Genomic DNA, 18078 nt, shown 5'->3' with positions numbered 1-18078 from the left:
GCAGAGAGAGAGGGAGACACAATCTGAATCCAGGCTCTGAGCTGTCAGCACAGAGCTGGGCACGGGGCTCGAACTCATGAACTGTGAAACCATGACCTGAGCCAAAGTTGGACATTTTACGACTGAGCCACCCAGGCACCCCTCTTTCTTCTTTGTCATAGCACCTTCTTGTAGGGGGACCGACAACTGGGCGCGGGGCAGCAGGATACTGACTTGCAGTTTTAAAAAATTAGTACATGCTCATTGTTGACAATTTTAAATCCAAGTAAGTATGAAGAATAATGTCCATAATCCCACTTCTGGGTGTTAACCACAATTAATAACTGCCACTTAGTGTGTTTCGTGAGAGTTTTTTTTTTTTTTTAAGTTTATTTATTTTGAGGCAGGGAGGGGCAGAGAGGGGGAGAGAGAGAGAGCATCCCAAGGAGGCTCCACGCTGTCAGTGCAGAGCCCGACGTGGGGCTTGATCCCACAACCCTGAGATCATGGCCTGAGCCAAAATCAAGAGTTGGATGCTTAACCAGCTGAACCACCCAGGTGCCCCTTGGAGGGTTTGTTTTTCTTTAACGTACAAGCTGGACATGTTTTGTTGAATATGCCCTTCACTTTTCTACAAACGTGGGGCTGCATTTCTGTTTGTAATCACCTGTTGGGTATGGGTACATTACTGTGCCGCAATTTTCCTTTCCCCTGCCTCCCTTCTTTTCCTGAGAGTTGTTCATTTACTCCGCTTGAATTCTGTCCACGGCAGTGGGCTCCCTGTGGTGGGGGGCTGTGTCTCAGTGGTGACAGCCCCTCCCCCTTCCTGGTGCGGGGCCCTGCCCTGCCCGGGCCCAGGAAGTGGCCTGAAGGGGACAGCTGGGTGCTGGGTGGGCGTATGTGCCCGGGGCAGGAGTACAGGTCTGGCTCCTCACTTCCCTCGCCCGCGGAGGACGCTCGGGGGTAGACAGACGCCTCTCTCTGGACCTGAGCTGACAGCTGAGGTCACCCCGTTGTGCAGGTGTCCAGGCCTTGAGGACGCCCATTGCCGAGGGACTCTGGCGACTGCCTTTGTTCCCTGCGTCCCCCCCCCACCCCAGGTGTGAACTTCAGCCTGGACCAGTGCAGCCCCAACGGCACAGATCCCTACAAGCCCAAGTGCCCGGAGAGCGATGCCGTCCGGCACGAGCCTGCCTTCCCCGAGTGGCTGACGGTCATCCTGCTCTGCCTGTACCTGCTCTTCACCAACATCCTGCTGCTGAACCTCCTCATCGCCATGTTCAAGTGAGGGCCCCGGGCAGCGCGGTGGGCGGGTCCTTCTCGCCCCCGGAGAGCGCGGTGGGCGGGTCCTTCCTGCCCCTGGGCAGCGTGGTGGGCGGGTCCTTCTCGCCCCCCGGAGAGCGCGGTGGGCGGGTCCTTTTCGCCCCCGGAGAGCGCGGTGGGCGGGTCCTTCCTGCCCCTGGGCAGCGTGGTGGGCGGGTCCTTCTCGCCCCCCGGAGACCGCGGTGGGCGGGTCCTTCTCGCCCCCGGAGAGCGCGGTGGGCGGGTCCTTCTCGCCCCCGGAGAGCGTGGTGGGCGGGTCCTTTTCGCCCCCGGAGAGCGCGGTGGGCGGGTCCTTCCTGCCCCTGGGCAGCGTGGTGGGCGGGTCCTTCTCGCCCCCCGGAGAGCGCGGTGGGCGGGTCCTTCTCGCCCCCGGAGAGCGCGGTGGGCGGGTCCTTCTCGCAGCGCTGGCCGGGTCTCCTGTAACCCGCGCTCTCCTTGCCTCCCGCCAGCTACACATTCCAGCAGGTCCAGGAGCACACGGACCAGATCTGGAAGTTCCAGCGTCACGACCTGATAGAGGAGTACCAGGGCAGGCCCCCCGCGCCGCCCCCCTTCATCCTCCTCAGCCACCTGCATCTCTTCATCAAGAGGGTGGTCCTGAAGATCCCCGCCAGGCGGCGCAAGCAGCTCAGTAAGGCCGCCTGCGCCGTCCCCGGGGGCGCGCTCCGCTGGCTTGGGGTGCGGTCGGGGGGCCGGTGGGTGAGCGTGGCTGCTCCTTCTAGAACCCTGTTGGCTCAGCAGGCGTGCAGACCCTCGGACGGGCGTGGGGCGGGGTCCTCCCGGTCAGGGCCCCTCCCCGCCAGAGCCTCCCGTGTCCCCTGCACGCGGCGTTCAGGCCCCCTCTGTCCGCCCCCCTGCGCCCGCAGAGAGCAAGCTGGAGAAGAACGAGGAGGCCGCCCTTCTGTCCTGGGAGATCTACCTGAAAGAGAGCTACCTGCAGAACCAGCAGTACCAGCAGAAGCAGAGGCCGGAGCAGAAGATTCAAGACATTGGCAATAAGTACAGGAGGCCGGGGCAGCCCAGGGGCGCGCGAAACCCCCACGCCCCAAGTCGCACCGGGGACACGGCCCACCTGGGGGAGAGGCCCGGGCACTGCTCCTGGGGCGGGAAGCTTGTGTCCTCCAGCTGACCCGTGGCTCCCCCCTTGGGAAGGACGGATCGCGTGGGGTGGGGAGGAGGGTGAAGGCTGCACCAGCACTGGGGGCAGGGCTGATCCTTGACCTCCTTAGGAGGCAGGGGTGGGGGGAGCTGGTCCTGCTGGCCCTGTGTCTCTCCCTGGGCCAGGAGAGGAGGGGACACGTGCCATGTGGCTATGGCAGCTCCTGGCCCTGGTGCAGTCCCGTTGGCCATGCAGGGAGAGGGGTGTCCTGCCGCCTGGTGGGGGTGGGGGGACAGCCAGCGGGCGGGCTCCCTGCAGGCAGGCGAGCGCCCTCTCCTCAGAGCTGTGCACCTGCCTTGCTGGGTGTCTCTCAGCTCATCCGTGGGCTGGAGCCAATGATGGCAGCCATCGCCTGGCGCGGCTTCCAGAGCGTGCTGGAGGGAGGGCACATGGAGAGCGGGTGCGCGTCTCGGCTGGAGACACAGGGGGTCGTGCTGCCCTGCACCAGCCACCTACCTGCTCTCCCTGGTCGGGTGAGGGCTCCGAGGCCCAGGGAGGCAGCATGGCCTGTGCGGCCCCACAGGCCCGGAGCTGAGCTGAGCTGACCCCCACATGCACCTACAAAGGGGGTGGGGGTAGGAGTTTGTTGGTGATGAGGTGGGGTCTCTGACAAGCTTGTCATGGGGACTGAGTCACAGGGGTCCAAAGCCACTCCGTCACCTTCTCTCCAGTAACCACACAGCATATCCACAGGCTGACTTGGGGAACACGGCAGGAAGCGGTTCCGTGGCTTTTGTGGGATTAGGGAACACGTGGTGAAGGGGGGAGTAAACTGCGCCCTCCTCCGCCCCCCGAGAACTGTTCACAGCGGGTCCCGGGCCCAGCTCAGCACTCACTGAAGGGGCTGCTGACTTCGTTACTACGAGGGTTCTCTGAAGGTGCCCTTGAGGGGAGAAGTAGGAAACGCCGGGCACAGCCAGGCAGGAGAGTCTGGGTGGCGTTCGGCCGCGAGATCCCTTGCCTATACACTTGGCAGCCAAAGTTGGGTGACGCCCCCATGTGGTGGCAAAATAAGACAAACCCAGACAGACGTTCTCCAAACAGCGGCACTGCCCATCCCCCGAACCCATCGGTGCCCAGAAGCAGCTTTGATCTTTGCACTTGGCTGTCTAGCGGCCTGTCAGCAAATCAAAGGGAGGACTGCTCATCCCTGTGTGACTCCCAGCGATGCTCCCACGGCTGGCAGTGTGGCTGTGTGAGCTGGGGGCGTCCACTTGCTGGAAGATCTTCCCCTTTGGGGCCGTGGGCAGTGTTCCTTCTATACAGAAACGGGTTATAAATACTTTCAGATTCAGGAGAAGGTGCCTGAAGTTAAGGGGTCAGGTAGGGACTCGCACCTACAGACTAGCATCGTGTATCCTCGACATCCAGGCCCCTGGGGCCGGCCCGGCTGGGCTCAGCTGGGTGTTCTTTCAGGGTCAGCACCATGGTGGACCTGCTGGAAATGGAAAGTCTGAAGCGCTCAGGCTCCATGGAGCAGAGACTGGCCTCCCTGGAGGAGCAGGTGAGTTCCAGGTCAGCGCCTCTGTTTCCGGGTCATGGATCTGCCTGGCCGGGGCGCCGCTCTGGTGCAGGGGCTTCGAGGATGAGCACGCTGGGGAAACGGCCAGGAGAAGGAGCTGGGGGATGTTGGGGCCATCGTTCCCAACCGGAAGAGGTGCCTTCTTTGCCCTCCAGAACGTTCTGCCAAACACTTCCCACTGAGCTTCACCACCCTGCACTGTGGGGCGTCTACACCATGGGCTGCTCCGAGGGAGCCGCTCTCCTCCCCAGCTCTGGCCTCCTCAGAGCTGTCCTCCGAGGTGACCGTGGCCGCAGGACTCCACATCCAGAAGCTGTGGGAATTCCAAACGCCCGCGGCTGCTTTCCCAGGCTAACCGCGGATGCTGTTGGGGAGGGAGGGCCCCAGGGCAGCAAGATGCGTTTGAACGTCTGGGTGGAGCACTGGGCTGAGTAACATCAGAAAGCGTGTGGACGTCTCAGACCAGCCCCAGACGGTTGGAACGTTGGGTCAAGGTTCTGATGCTTCTGCACGAGGGGGAGCTCAGAGGACATTGCCAACAGGCAGCAGGCAGTCGATGAACAGCCTCCGCCCCACTCGTCCCCCATCAATGCCCACTGATGGTCCCCCCACTAGTCGGGCCACGCCTGCTGGGCTCCAAGTCCTGGACCTGAGACAGGCAGCCCTGAGCAGCCTCACATCTGAGAGTTAACCTTGCAGGCCAGCTGGGCTCAGGTGCTTGAACATCTGTTCACCCATCCGTCCATCTGTCCATCCATCATCCTTCCATCCACCCATCTTTCCTTCCTTTCTTCTCTCCTCCCTCCTCCCATCCATCTTTCCTTCCTTCCTTCTTTCCTTCCTTCCTTCCTTCCTCCCTTCCCTCCTTCCCCCTCCCTCCCTCCCTCTCTTCATCCATTCATCCACCCATCCATCTGTCATTTCATGTTTCCTGTGCCCCTCGTCCATGCCACATCCAGGGCTGGCCTGGGGAACATCAAGGCAAACAGGCATTGCCTCCCCCTCAGAGATTTGCAGTCTGGGGGGCACAGACATAAATGTCCATTGTCACAGTATGGTTTAGTAAGTGCAGCAATCAAGGCAGATGCAGGGGCTGGTGGTCAGGGAGGCCTCGGGCCTTCAGAATAAGAGGGGTGGACTGGGAGGAGGTTGGGTCCCTGCCCCTCTGTGCCCCTCTTGCTGGGGGCTTTCTTAGGAGCACCCCTGCTGCCCATAGCAGCCTCCCAGCAGGCAACACCTGAGCCCCACACGCTGTCACAGGAATCTTGTCTCTTCCCAGCTCTGCTGTGTCAGGTGGGGCAAGCCACTCGGCCCTGTGATGGTGGGGTGCCCACCGTGTGCCAGCCCCTGCCCTGGGACCGCTGTACACGGGGGTCTGCCCCGACTGCCTTCTCCCCTGTGGGTCCCTGCCTTGCTGACGCCCTCCCAAATGGGTACAGCTGCTGCTGAACTGAGTTCTCCTGGCCCCGTTGGTCCCCTGGCTCCCACCATCTCCCGTAGTTGAACATGTTTGACTTGTAGGAGTTTCTTTTCTCTGGGAGGAGCAAGAGTCATGGGGAGCCTTGGTGGGCGGTCACGCACCACCTTCCTGCGGCTCTGGTTTGTCTTGCTGTGGCTTCAGGATGGTTCAGCGGCCTCTGCCATGTCCAGTCCCAGTGGCCATTGCGTCTCACGGGTGGGCACTGCCCGTGACACCGAAGGAAGCAAGGCAGGCTCTGATGCCTGTGGGTCACTGCAGCCTTCCCATAGTGCTCTCACCGGTTCAGTGGAGGGCTGGGTGTGCCGTACGGAGGCAGGCGTGGACCAAATCTTGTTTGGGATGTGCCTTCCAGGTGGCCCAGACGTCCAGAGCGCTGCACTGGGTCGTGAAGGCCCTGAGGGACGGTGGCTTCGGCTCAGAGGAGGGCATCCCCGCCCCGGGTGAGTGTGTGGCCCTGCCAGCAGCTGGTACCTGCTTGAGTCTGGGGGTCTGTGGGGAGGAGACGCAGCAGGCTGGATTCTGGCGGGGGCTGGGGGTAGGCCGACTGAGCTGCTCCTGGGTCCGATGGGCCTGGGGGAGGGTAGACTGCCCCACAGAAGCAGGGGCCCTGCACAACCGAGCCCCTGACTGGACCTGATGGGGGGCTTTGAGAGGGGGCCTGCGCATCATGCTATACAGGAGGGGCCGCTCCAGGATGCGGCCAAGACCCAGACCGGGTGGCAGAAACTATAGTCCGTGTGTCTTTTTTTTTATGTTTATTTATTTTTGAGAGAGAGAGAGAGAGAGAGAGAGAGAGAGAAAGAGAGAGAGAGAAGGGGTGAGCAGGGGGAGGGCCAGAGAGAGGGACAGAGAATCCCAAGCAGGTTCCGCACTGTCAGCACAGAGCCTAACGTGGGGCTTGATCCCACGAACTGTGAGATCGTGACCTGAGCCGAAGTCAGACACTCAACTGACTGAGCCACCCAGGTGCCCCCCCAAAGTCCATATTTCTAAGTTTGCAGCCAGCCAAGAAATGGGCAAGACTGGCCCTCCTGGGGCGGTGCTGACCCCGGAGGGGGCACATGTGCCCTCCCTAGCCGGATGGGCTTCTGTAAGGGCCGTGAGTCCAGCTAATTACCGAGAACTCTGGGGCAGCCACACAAGGAGGCAGGTGCTGGCTGGGGGGACACTGCCCGACCCCAGATCTCTGCCCCCCCCAGGGCCGTAGTGGGGAGCCCCCCTTCGGGGCTGGTGGTGTTCAGTCTGGTCTCGGGGAGACGGAGGTGGCCCAGTTCTGGGGAAAGAACCATCGAGGACGCCCCTGTCCTGTGGGCCAGGTGCCTGAGCCGGGGCCCGGCTTTGCCCACGGCTCCCTGTGGCTGTTCCCAGCACCCCAGAAGGCCTCAGAGGGGCAGGACCTCGAGCCGGACGGCAGACAGGAGGAGGAGGATGTGGGCGACACCCACCACGTGAACGCCCGGCACCTCCTGTACCCCAACTCCCACGTCACCCGTTTCCCCGTGCCCAACGAGAAGGTGCCCTGGGAGGTGAGTGCGGGTCCTGGCGCTCTCCCACCGGGCCAGAGGTGCCCCGTGTTCTGGACACGGCCAGGCGCTGGGTGGACAAGCCTGTGCAGTCCCACAGGGACGTGCTGGGCAGAGGGGGAAACTGAGTCACCAGGACCACACAGCTAGAGGTAGTGGAGCTGGGCGCCCAGTGGGCTGCTGACCCTACAGGGAGGTGACTGCCCCGTTACCTCCAGTGGCCTCACTCATCCCAGACCCCAGCATCCCCAAGGACTGGTCGCTGGCCCTTTTGTGAGTGCAGGTGAGGGATAGCATCGAGGAGGGAGGAAGAGGAAGGGCAACAGCATCTGTGTGCCCTCCCCGCCCCCACGGGCTTTCCCTCTGGCCTTTCTAGAACATTCCAGGCTGTTGCCCCCATTCCTTCTCCCCAGTCTCTGCCAGCTGGAGTCCCTCTGGAGTCCAGCCTAGACCCCTGCCCCATCCTGGGGGCTCCCCTGGACCACCAGTGCCGTCTCCAGCCCCCTCGGCTGGGTCCCTGGGGGTGGTACGCTCAGCCTGCCTGAGCTCAGAGCTGCCCTGTGCACTTTGGGGTCTGTCTCGGGGTCCATGGCATGAGCGCTTTGAGGAAGAGGTGCTGCTGTCGGTCATCCTGGCCGCAGGGCCCTAGCCGTGGTCAGGGGTGCCAGTCTGAGGGCTGCGGGGGCCCTAGCCGTGGTCGGGGGTGCCAGTCTGAGGGCAGGACCGGCGTCTTTGTGCAGACGGCGTTTCTCATCTACGACCCGCCCTTTTACACAGACGACAGGAAGGACAGGGGCTTGGTGGACCCCGTGGGAAAGTGAGTGTGCACATCCTTGGCCCTGGGCAGGAGGGAGGGTGGGGGACCAGCAGGCGCTCCGGGGTGACGGCCAGAAGGAGCTCAGGGTGAGGGCCTGCCTCCTGCCTGGGCAGGGTGCCCTGTCCTCCCCAAGGGCTGGGACATTCTGGGTGAGACACCTGGCTGGGGGCACCTGCCAGAGACACGGGGCTCTCTGACAGTCCTGGTCACTGCCCTCTCTTACGGGGACGTGGCCTCTCCGCTTTTCCCAGCGCCCTGGAGCCTCTGTCTGGGATCAGCTACAACGCCGTGGACGGACCCATAGACCGGCGGAGCTTCCACGGGGTCTACGTGGTTCAGGACGGGCTCCCTCTGTGAGTGCGGCCGCCCGCCATCCCGCGTCAGCCGGGCCTTTGTGGGGCTTGCTTCTGGGGTCAGCCGTCCTGTCCTGGCAAACTAGCCATCTTTCTGATGGAAGTGAACAAAATGCAGAAGAAAAGAGATGCTGATGTAAGACGCTGCCTTGCTCGATGAGACCCATCTCTGCGTCTCCCAGGACACTGGTGTGGAGCTGGGGAGGCGCACTTACCCCGGCTGGCCTTGGGGCTTGGCCCTCGTCCCTGAGTGCCCTTGGTGACTTCCCGCCATCTCCACAGATTCTGACAAAGAGCAGGCTTGCCCTGAGAGGGAGGAGTTGAGGGGCCAGCGGGGTGGCGTCAGGGGACGGTGGTGTTTCCTACTTCTGTTCTCTGTGGGGATGGGCACTGTGTCCCATTGTACACTGAGTACATCCAATGTCAAGATGTTGAGTGACGGTGGCGTCACACCCAGCAGTCACTTGGTGAGCACCTCTGGGTGTCAGCCTGGGGTCCTGGGGATAAAGGAACCTCCTCTGCCCAGGGTGCAGCACCAGGGGCCGGAGGAAGAGGAAGGCACCATGAGAATTAGGGGAGGGACCACAGACGGGGCCAGAGGTGGCTTGAGAGAGGGGGCGGGTGGGGCGGCCTCTGGGGAATGTCCTGAAACAGGAGTGGGTGTCTGTGCCCGGAGCCAGAGGTGGTATAAGGAGGTGGCGGGAGACGGCGGGGTGTGAACGCGGAGTCCCTGGTCCCAGTCGAGGTGGCAGGAGGCCGCGTGAGACGGGGTGGACACAGGTGGTGCCGTGGGAGAGAGCAGGCTGGAGAGTCACAGAGGGACCCACAGGCCCTGCCCCTGCATGTGTGAGGCCTTGGGATGCAGACGCGTGTCGTGCGGCGCAATGGGCTGGTCACACGGTCTCTAGGGGTCGGGATGGCCACATTAACACCTGTGCTGGACTTCTGCTCCCAAGGAGATCTCTTTCTTTTCCAACCAACTCCAAGGTGACCTGAATCTCTTGCCTCATCTCTTGGAGTCCCTAAAGGACAAGATTTGTCCCTAGGTGGACAGTCCTGGGTGGGGAGGCAGATTCGGCCAGGCTGGTGGAGGGGATCCTATCCCAGCCTCCACACACTGGCTCCTTCCCTGCCTCCCGCCGAGGAGAGCGGCCTGGGGTCTGAGAGCCCTGGGCCAGGGCAGGTCCAGGTAGAGTTGGCACACTGCCCCGTGAGTGGCCCCCGCCCACGGCCCCACCTGGTCCCACCGGATGCAGGCAACAATCTAAGCAGACCCGTCCTCCCCAGGAACCCCATGGGCCGCACAGGACTGCGTGGACGTGGAAGCCTCGGTTGCTTTGGACCCAACCACACGCTACAGCCTGTGATCACCCGGTGAGTGTGCCACTGAGGCACCCACGGGCCCCTCCCCATGTGCTCAGAGCTGAGGGGACAGATCGCACGTGGCACATGGTGCCAGGCTCATGGTGGGGCCTGGATAAGTGAAAGTGCACCCGAGATGCAGGGCAGGGGTGTCCCTGTCCCCTGGGAAAAGCCCAGGCCTGTCCCCACCCCTGGAAGCTGCCCTTGCTTCCTTGTGGGCCCCCCTCGGTTAGCGGGCCTCTGGGAGGAGGGCAAAGCCATGGCCAGGGCCCAGGACCACAGACGAGATGAAAATACACATAATCCCGCCCAGCATTTCCAGAGTAAGGAGAGGAGCAGGTGGGGCCAGGCCGTGTGCTTCTTTGAGGCTTGTGATAAAAAAATATTCTCCTCAAAGGCCCGTCCACTCCCGTCCCTCTAGTGGTGTGGAAGCAGGAAAGACATCCTAATGGTCCCTGTCTCCGTTCTTCCCCTGGAGCCATGTTGGGAAAGGAGACAGGGTTGCCCCCGTCCGCCCCGTGTCCTCCTCAGTAGGGGGGGGGGGGGGCTGACCGCAGAGTCCCTGTGAGCTGCCCCTTTTACAGGTGGAGGCGGAACCAGGATGGAGCCATCTGCAGGAAAAGCATAAAGAAAATGCTCGAAGTGCTGGTCATAAAGCACTCTCTCTCAGAACACTGGGCCTTGCCAGGGGTAAGCCATGCAAGCTGTCTGTCCAGAGCGTCTGTCCCTCCATCCATCCCACCCAACGACGGAACACCTGCTCCTACAGTCCCCGCCCTGGGCAGTTCTGGACTCTGTCCCTGGTGCTGAAGGACAAACCAATACTTGGCTTTTTAGGAGGGATTCTCCCTGCTGTCTACTCATTTTGCTGTAGTGAAAACGGGTTCAGATACTCTCTGGTGTGAGCACTGTGTCCCGAGCACCAGGCTCAGCACTGCGGCTGCGTCAGGGGCTAGGCTGCGTGTCCTCGAGGAGCTCATGGCCTTGGAGGCAAATATGGCTCCCCATGCAGGTGTCTCAGGCAGGCACCTGCCTCTTGGTGTGTGGCCCTGAGCTGAGCCCTAAGGACAGGACAGGGGCCAGGGCTGGGAGGAGGGGGCATATGGCCCCTCAGCTCTGGAGTGGCAACTGGTTGCAGGGCTGAAGGCCAGAATGCATCCGGGGCCTTGTGGGAATCAACATAACTGGGCTGCAGAAGGCCCTGGGCTGGGCCCCCCAGGTGTTACTCCCAGATCAGTCTGCCTGCCCCGACTCCCACCCATGTTCTGGGGTTCCTGGCAAGAGGACCACGTTCCCTGACAGGCTCTGGGTCGGTGCACAGCATCTGGGCTGCAGCCCCATTTGGGAGCCTCTCCTCTGGGCCTGCTTCTGGGAAGTCGTGATTTACCCCAACTCGGCACCCACCATGGCCCAGTGGCCGCTCTCCTGGGGGCAGCCTGTTGGTGAGCATGTGTGGGGCGGTGGTTCCACTGGGTTCCCAGGCTGCAACAAGGATTCTGGGCAGCTCCAGCTCTGCAGCCACGATCCCCTGTGCCCCCCAGCTGAAGGAGCACCACTCTGAACCAGGTATCAGGCCGGCCCCTCTCCCCCTGGGAGAGTCTCTAGTATGATTCAGCCTTCCTCTTGGGCACTTTGGCCTCTCCGGGTGGGACACTGGCCCAGTCCCTGGTGGCATCTTCCAAGCAGTGCACCTATAGCCCCGACCCTGCACGGGTCCCCCCACCACTGCAGCTTTTGGGGGGCACAGGCGTCTCAGGGGACAAAGCGGATGGATGTGATGTGGACCTCGAGAGACGTTAATAACAAACAGGGTCTCTCGGAGGGGTGGAGGCCGGGCAGTGCAGGTGCAGGGCCCATGTCCCCGGGGTGGGTGGCGTCGGGAGGGGCTGGGAGCTCAGCCTGGGGGAGCAGAGGTGAGAGACGGCATGTAGGGGAATGCAAGCAAATAGTTAAAACGTGCCCTTCTGCTGGTGGCCAGGGCGCTGGAGGGCAGGGCGCGTGTTGCTTTATGGGCGCCCACACGTACTCCCCAAACATCGTGCCGCCGGTCTGACGCACCCCTGCTCCGCACAGGCTGACGTGGGCAGTGCACTCTGGACAATGTCACTCCGGCCCTGAGACAGCCAAGCGGCCCGACAGTCATCTGCCTGTGGCTCCAGGGGGCTGGCCTGCTGCCCACTCTGGGCAGATGGCCAGTGGAGGTGGGTCTCCGAACAGCCTTCAGACCTGCCCCTGCCTCCTCTCTGCCCAGGGCTCCCGGGAACCAGGAGAGATACTGCCCCGGAAGCTGAAGCAGGTCCTCCGTAGAGAGTTCTGGTCTTCCTTCCAGAACTTGCTGACGCAGGGCACAGAGGTAAGGTGGCCTCTCTGCTGCGGTCCCATCTGTGTGCCCCGGCCCCCTACGGTGTGCTGGTGGGGAGGGCTGCAGGGTGAGCCGGATGGGACACTGGGGACCCTGCTCCCGCCCCAGGAAGGAGCTGGGACCAGGAGGCGTGGACCTGGCTCTGGTCCCTGGGCACCTGCCTTCCCTCCCTGACCTTCTTCTCTCCAGGTCAGGGGGGGCAGGCCGCCTCCTCCGCCACACACACTCTTGCCCTGGAGCACGTGGGTGCACGGGGACCGCAGTGTCTGAGTCTCCCAGGCCAGAGGGGGCATTGGGCCAGAGCCTGGCTCCCCAAGGCCTGGACGGGGGTGGGGGCGGGGGGCCTGTATTCTCCACCGTCTTTTCTTAGTTACGAAAGCGGTACGTTACACGTTTGGTGTAACACACGCACCTTCGCACTCACCCACAGGAGCCCCGCTCCAGACTTTGTTTACTTCTTTACACGCTTGCCGCGGGCTCTGTTGCCAGTTTTCTCTCTGCGCTCGAACGCCCATACACTCTTAATAAAAATGGGGCCACACAGCACACGCTTCTCTGTAACTTGCTTCTTCACTTAATTTGCAATGCTCATATTTACATATTTGCCTCCTCTTTTCCATGGTCGCATAATGATGTGTGTCATGATTTCTTGAACGTCCTCTCGGTGGACCCAGAGTTGGTACTGGTCCTGTGTCTCTCCTATCTTAGGATGAAACAGGCGATCGCTGATATTTAGGGTGTTGACCTGTGAACCTGGTCATTTCATAAGGGCTGTCCTGTGCAGCGCCCCAGGGAATAGCACCGTCTCTTTGTAGAAAAGAATTAAGTAGTTTATTTATGGAGGTGAAACATAACATAAAATTAACCATTTTAGAGTGAACAGGTCAGTGGCATTTAGGGCATTGGCCATGTTGTGCCACCATCACCTCCCACCTGTTCCAGAACATTCCATCCCCCATGAGCAGTCATTGCCTTTCCCCCCACCATTCCCTGGCACCCACTGACCTGCGTTCTGTTCTGCGTCCTGGCCTGTTCAGGACACTGGCTGTGAGTGGAATCACACAGGACGCACGCCGGCTTTGGCGTCTGGCTTCTTTCACTTAGTACAGTGTTTGTGACATCCGCCATCCCGTTTTCATCCTCCCGAGGACAGTCGAGGCGGGTGTGGATGCCAAGCCAGAGACCAGGAGGGAGCTGAGGGAGGCGCAGACCCCGCGGTGGGTCGGGCACGCGGGAGGTGGCGTTGGTGAGCAGGCGGCACGGGGCAGGGAGAGAGCCCGGCGGGGCCCCGGGAGCAGTGGACGGCTGTGCTCAGTGTCCCTGGGCCGGGACGGAGCGCAGGACATGCATGGGGCCCCTCCCTCGGGGAGGAAGCCGGGGCGGACCGGCTCACCCCTGCGCTGCCTCCCAGGTATACAGAGGGTACGTGGACGACCCAAGAAACACGGACAACGCCTGGATTGAGACCGTGGCCATCAGCATCCACTTCTCAGACCAGAGCGACATGGACCTGAAGAGGCTGAACTCTGTATGGGCCTGGGCCGCAGGCTCCCGGTTGTGGGGTGGGGTGGGGGGGAGATGCAGGCGAGTGAGCTCTGGGGGTCACTCGGGGCCTCCAGGAGGGGTCTGCCTGGCCTCCCGGGGGGCCGGAGCTGGCCACGACCAGAGAGCGGGGGCTGCAGAGAGCAGAGGGCTCCGAGAGGCACTGGGAGAGGCGAGAGGGCACCAGCAGGTGGCTGGATGGTGACCCTCGGACGGGACTCCCTGGGGGAGGCTGGTTCCCACGCCTTCATGGGGATAATGTCTCCACATTTATATCAGTCCCACCGTCCCTAATCCAGACTGGATTTAAAGGACAGAACACCTGAGATGAAGGCCACCTGCTCTTTTCTCGTCAAGGACTTTCAGAGCTTGGCGGGAATTTCCCGTCATGCCTGAAGTAGCTGTTCTTTCTCCCCTTTGACAGAAGAATACAGGGAGGCAGCCCTAGGCAGAGACCGGGGGCGCGTGTCACCCCCCCCCCCCCCGCCACTGGGCCCTTCTGAGCCCAGCCGCAGCTCTGGGGTGTGGGGCAGAGGCGGGGCCAGCTCAGGAGGGAGTCAGGACCTACGTTTGCCTTTGCAGCACCTGCATGCCTGTGACCCCGGGATGTCCATCCGATGGCAGGTCATGGACAGGCGCATCCCGCTGTATGCCAACCACAAGACCATCCTCCAGAAGGTGGCCACTCTGTATGGGGCTTTCTACTGACCCGTGGACTCTGGCCGGGCCCCGATGCCCGGGGCGGGTGAGGCTGGTCTACCCACAGCCCCCTTGGAAGCTCGGCTGCCAGGGACTCAGGCCGAGGCCGGCCACCCAAGGCACGGGCCGCCCTGGGCCTCGGATGGGCAAGGGGCTGCTGCTGGGACACCTCGCGGTGTGGTCTGGGAATCTGCTGCTTCTCACAGCCACCTCGAGTCACTGAGCAGACGAGCCTGTGAATTGGAGGGCGTCAGGGCGCCCTGGGAGGAGAGCCGAGGCAGGGCACGGGCCGGCTCTGGTCACACGGCCATTCCTCACGGCTGGCGTGGCTCCTGGGATCCCGCCAGCCATGACTGCCCCTGGCGGCCTCAGCCCTCAGCCCAAGTGACTCCCTCCTGGTCACGTCGTGAGCAGCTCGCCCACCACCAGATGTGCATTGGCCCAAGGCCGGCATTTCCTGCACAGTTGGGACTGTGGCCTTGTCCTGGAGCCCACACCCCAGAGGTGGCACCCACCGTGACTTCACTCGGACCCTCACCTGCCCTGGGGTGGGGCCCCGTGGGAGCCTCAGTTCACGGCCCTGGCCTCTCAGGGCTGAGCCCCTTTGAGGGTCAAGACCCAGGCGAGCACACGCCTTCTCTGGGGGTCAAAGTGTGTCTGCCTCTGTGCTGTCCTGGGGATCCGGGCAGGGGCTCTCCACGCACAGCACTCCCTGTGAGCCCAGGGTGGGGCAGGCGGTGGGCCTAGATGGTGGGGGGGCCGCTCTGCTCAGTGTCCATGACTCTCAAGCCATCGGCATAAACCGCCAGCAGTCATCAGGGCCAGGATATCGTAAAACCCAACATTAAATCTGTTGCCCGTACCAGCCCGGCCAGCCTCTCTGTGTTCCCTACAGACAAAGTTACAGACATGGGCAGTGGTCAGGGGGCTGTGTCTGGGCCACTGAGACCTCTTCCGGCCCGCGGCCCAGCTGCCTGTGGCCCGAGGGGGTCTCCTGTGGCCATCTCCCCCCGGGTTCCTCCCCTTGGACACCCTGCAGGCTCCTCGGGCCCAGACCGGTCCACCCCCACCGGCCCCCCGTTTTTCATTCTCCTGGACCCGCCTCCAGCATGGCCCCTGGTGCCCAGGCTGGGACTTGGCAAGGCCACGCCCTGTCCGTGGCTGCCCACGCCCAGGTGTGGGGGGGCCTTGGTTTTTTATCTAGACTCCCAACTAGCATCCGACTGGCAGCACCGAATAAAAACATTTTAGAATGGAAAGACTCAGAAAATGTGTCGCACGTGCATCCTTTCTGAAGGATCTTCGTTTTTATTTTATTGTTTACTTATTTATTTATGAATATAATTTATTGCCACGTTAGCTAACATACGGTGCATGCAGTGTGCTCTTGGCTTCAGGGGTAGATTTCTGTGGTTCATCACTTACATACCACACCCAGTGCTCAGCCCAGCAAGTGCCCTCCTCGGTGCCCGTCACCCATTTGCCCCTCCTCCCAGCTCAAACCGTCAGTTTGTTCTCCGTATTTGAGTCTCTTACGGTTTACCGCCCTCTCTGTTTGAAGCTATGTTTACCCTTCCCCTCCCCCATGGTCTTCTGTGAAGTTTCTCAAGTTCCACATATGAGTGAAAACATATGGTATCTGTCCTTCTCCGGCTGACTTATTTCACTCAGCATAATACCTTCCAGTTCCGTCCACATTCTTGCAAACGGCAGGATTTCATTCTTCCTCGTTGCCAAGTAGTATTCCATTGTATGCATAAACCACATCTTTATCCATTTGGCAGACCATGGAGATTTGGGCTCTTTCCATAATTTGGCTGTTGTTGAAAGTGCTGCGGTAAACATTGGGGTACATGTGCCCCTGTGCCTCAGCACTCCTGTATCCCTTGGGTCAATTCCTAGCAGTGCTATTGCTGGGTCATAGGGTAGGTCCATTTTTAATTTTTTGAGGAACCTCCACACTGTTTTCCAGAGCGGCTGCACCAGTTTGCATTCCCACCAGCAGTGCAAGAGGGTTGCCCTTTAAAAGTACTTCTCTAAGACGGATTCCAGAAAAGCGAACTGCAGACTCAGCTGGGCTGCTGTAACAAAATTCCACAGGCGGGGCAGCTTAAACAACGGACTTGTTTCCAGTCCTGGAGGCTGGAGGTCTGAGACCCAGGGGCCAGCACCCGTCTCTGGTGAGAGCTCCCCTGCTGGCTTGGGGACGGCTGTCTCTCGCCGTGTGCCTTGCCTGTCCTCAAGTGTGTGCATGGAGAGGGAGCCAGTGCTCCGGTGTCTCCTCTCAGAAGGACTCTAATCCTATGACGTCAGGGCTCTACTCTTAAGGCCTCATTTACTATATTAGAGGCCCCACCTCCAAATACAGCCACAAGGGGAGATAGGGCTCCAGCATATGAATTTGGGGGTGGGGCGGACACAATAACACACACACACACACACACACACACACATGTGCACAGGTGCACAGCCCAAGCTCTGTGTAAGCAAAGAGACCATTAAGATGTATGGCTGCGTCTTAGACCTGTTGAGGCACAGCGTAAAAAGAAAATTTAACAAGCGCTCAGCACTAAAGCCCCCGATGGGGTCACTGGCAGCTGGCGGTGGAGGGCGATCCCAGCGCATGGGATCCCGACGGGGGCGGGCTGGCCGGCCACACTGCCGCGTGGACGGCGGCGGCTCCCGGACGCGGGCAGCAAGCTGGGCTGTTGCAGGGCGAGCGGCCGCTGGCGGGGCAGACACACACGAATCACTGTGAACCCCCGGCGGGGTCAAGTGGAACGACAAAATCGGGGAAAAACAGGAACCAACGGAGGATGGTCGCTGTGCAATAGAACGAGAGGAGACACTGAAAACGCCTCAGCGATTAGGACACATGTGAATCAGGTTTTCATACTGGGATAAAAAACAACCCGACTCGTTCTTTTTTGTGGCGCCTCGGATACGGTGGGCTGCCGGAAACTCTTTGAACGGAAACCTCGTACCTTTTTTTGAGAAACGAATGGCCGCAGACGCTGGATGGACTTGGGGGAGAAAGGAGGGGTGACGTGGTCTGGGTCACAGGTGACCGTGACAGACAAGGCTTCCCGTGAAGGGGGGTGTCTTGACCCACGGCCGCGTCCGCCTGCTGCTGAGCAGGGAGATTCCTGCTACCGACCCGGGAGGATGGGGGGAGAAAGCGCGACTCTGCTCGGGGTGCGTCGCGGATGCCAATCTCAGTGCTCTCCACTTGGTCCTTGTGGGACAGGGGAGAAGGATATTGCCGGCCTCACTGACCCACGGACTCCGATCTAGCGGGATCCGCGAGATTTATCAGTCTCTCGAAGGAAGAGGCCGTCCGCCAGCACGTTGTGAGAACGCCCCTAAACAGAGAGGGTGAGAAACCTCGGGCCAAAGCGCCCGGGGTCTTGTCCCTCCGCGTGTCCTCCAGCAGGGACGTCGGCACACTGCTCGGAAGGGTCAGGACGCTAAGAAGACTAAGCAGGAGCTGCAGAGTACGTCAGACTCGAAGGCAGCCGCTTGAAGGGGGCCAGGGGCAGATCGCCAAGAGACGGAGGCTGAAGAACAAGAAATAAATAGGGTGATGCCTTATCAAACCACCTTAATTAATTTTTTTCATTCACAGCGAAACAGATCAACCGGGAGACACTCGGGTCGGAGAAAAGGGAGCATGGTCAGTCTGATGGTGCATAAAGTATGCAAGAGACACCTTCAAGTTGAGAGGCCGGGCCACGCTGTGACGGTGGTAGAGACGGGCAGGGAGGGCTTCTTCCGCAAGGGGCGGGTAGCTCAGGAAAGGATTCTGAGCAGAACGTATCTACTGCATTTTCTGGGAGGCATGGAGCAGCTTGGAAATAAAGGACTCGGACTGTTAAAAAAAAATAATAACCCGACTCATTTCTATTGTTTTCTATGTATTTTTCTGTATCACCTGAGACAGAGAGACTCAGAAGAGCT

At 61.1% G+C, this 18078-nt stretch overlaps 1 protein-coding gene and 1 non-coding gene across 12 annotated transcripts in view; both read left to right on the top strand.

Moving 5' to 3' along the window:
* Positions 1 to 15511, top strand: part of TRPM2 (transient receptor potential cation channel subfamily M member 2) — a 54768-nt gene extending 39257 nt beyond the window's left edge. For 6 of the 11 annotated variants that reach the window (XM_049627728.1, XM_049627730.1, XM_049627725.1 and 3 more), the window contains exons 21-33: positions 1080 to 1263; positions 1752 to 1933; positions 2169 to 2301; positions 3878 to 3965; positions 5816 to 5903; positions 6832 to 6989; positions 7727 to 7803; positions 8055 to 8156; positions 9444 to 9530; positions 10103 to 10208; positions 11770 to 11871; positions 13292 to 13408; positions 14005 to 15510. In XM_049627728.1, coding sequence (XP_049483685.1) covers positions 1080 to 1263; positions 1752 to 1933; positions 2169 to 2301; positions 3878 to 3965; positions 5816 to 5903; positions 6832 to 6989; positions 7727 to 7803; positions 8055 to 8156; positions 9444 to 9530; positions 10103 to 10208; positions 11770 to 11871; positions 13292 to 13408; positions 14005 to 14130 — 1550 coding nt within the window. In that variant the 3' untranslated portion in view covers positions 14131 to 15510. Of the gene's footprint in view, positions 1 to 1079; positions 1264 to 1751; positions 1934 to 2168; positions 2302 to 3877; positions 3966 to 5815; positions 6241 to 6779; positions 6990 to 7726; positions 7804 to 8054; positions 8157 to 9443; positions 9531 to 10102; positions 10209 to 11769; positions 11872 to 13291; positions 13409 to 14004 lie in introns of those variants that run through there. The other 5 variants (XM_049627731.1, XM_049627735.1, XM_049627732.1 and 2 more) reach the window with 5 other exon arrangements.
* Positions 10162 to 10238, top strand: LOC125922238 (Z6 small nucleolar RNA). The gene has a single exon (XR_007457659.1). It is a non-coding gene; the product is annotated as a Z6 small nucleolar RNA (small nucleolar RNA).
* Positions 15512 to 18078: the final 2567 nt, after the last annotated feature.

Source organism: Panthera uncia, chromosome C2 (assembly GCF_023721935.1).
Source record: "Panthera uncia isolate 11264 chromosome C2, Puncia_PCG_1.0, whole genome shotgun sequence".
NCBI classification, from domain to species: Eukaryota; Metazoa; Chordata; class Mammalia; order Carnivora; family Felidae; genus Panthera; species Panthera uncia.
Note: the sequence above shows the minus strand (reverse complement) of the source record. Positions and strands in the feature narration are given on the sequence as shown.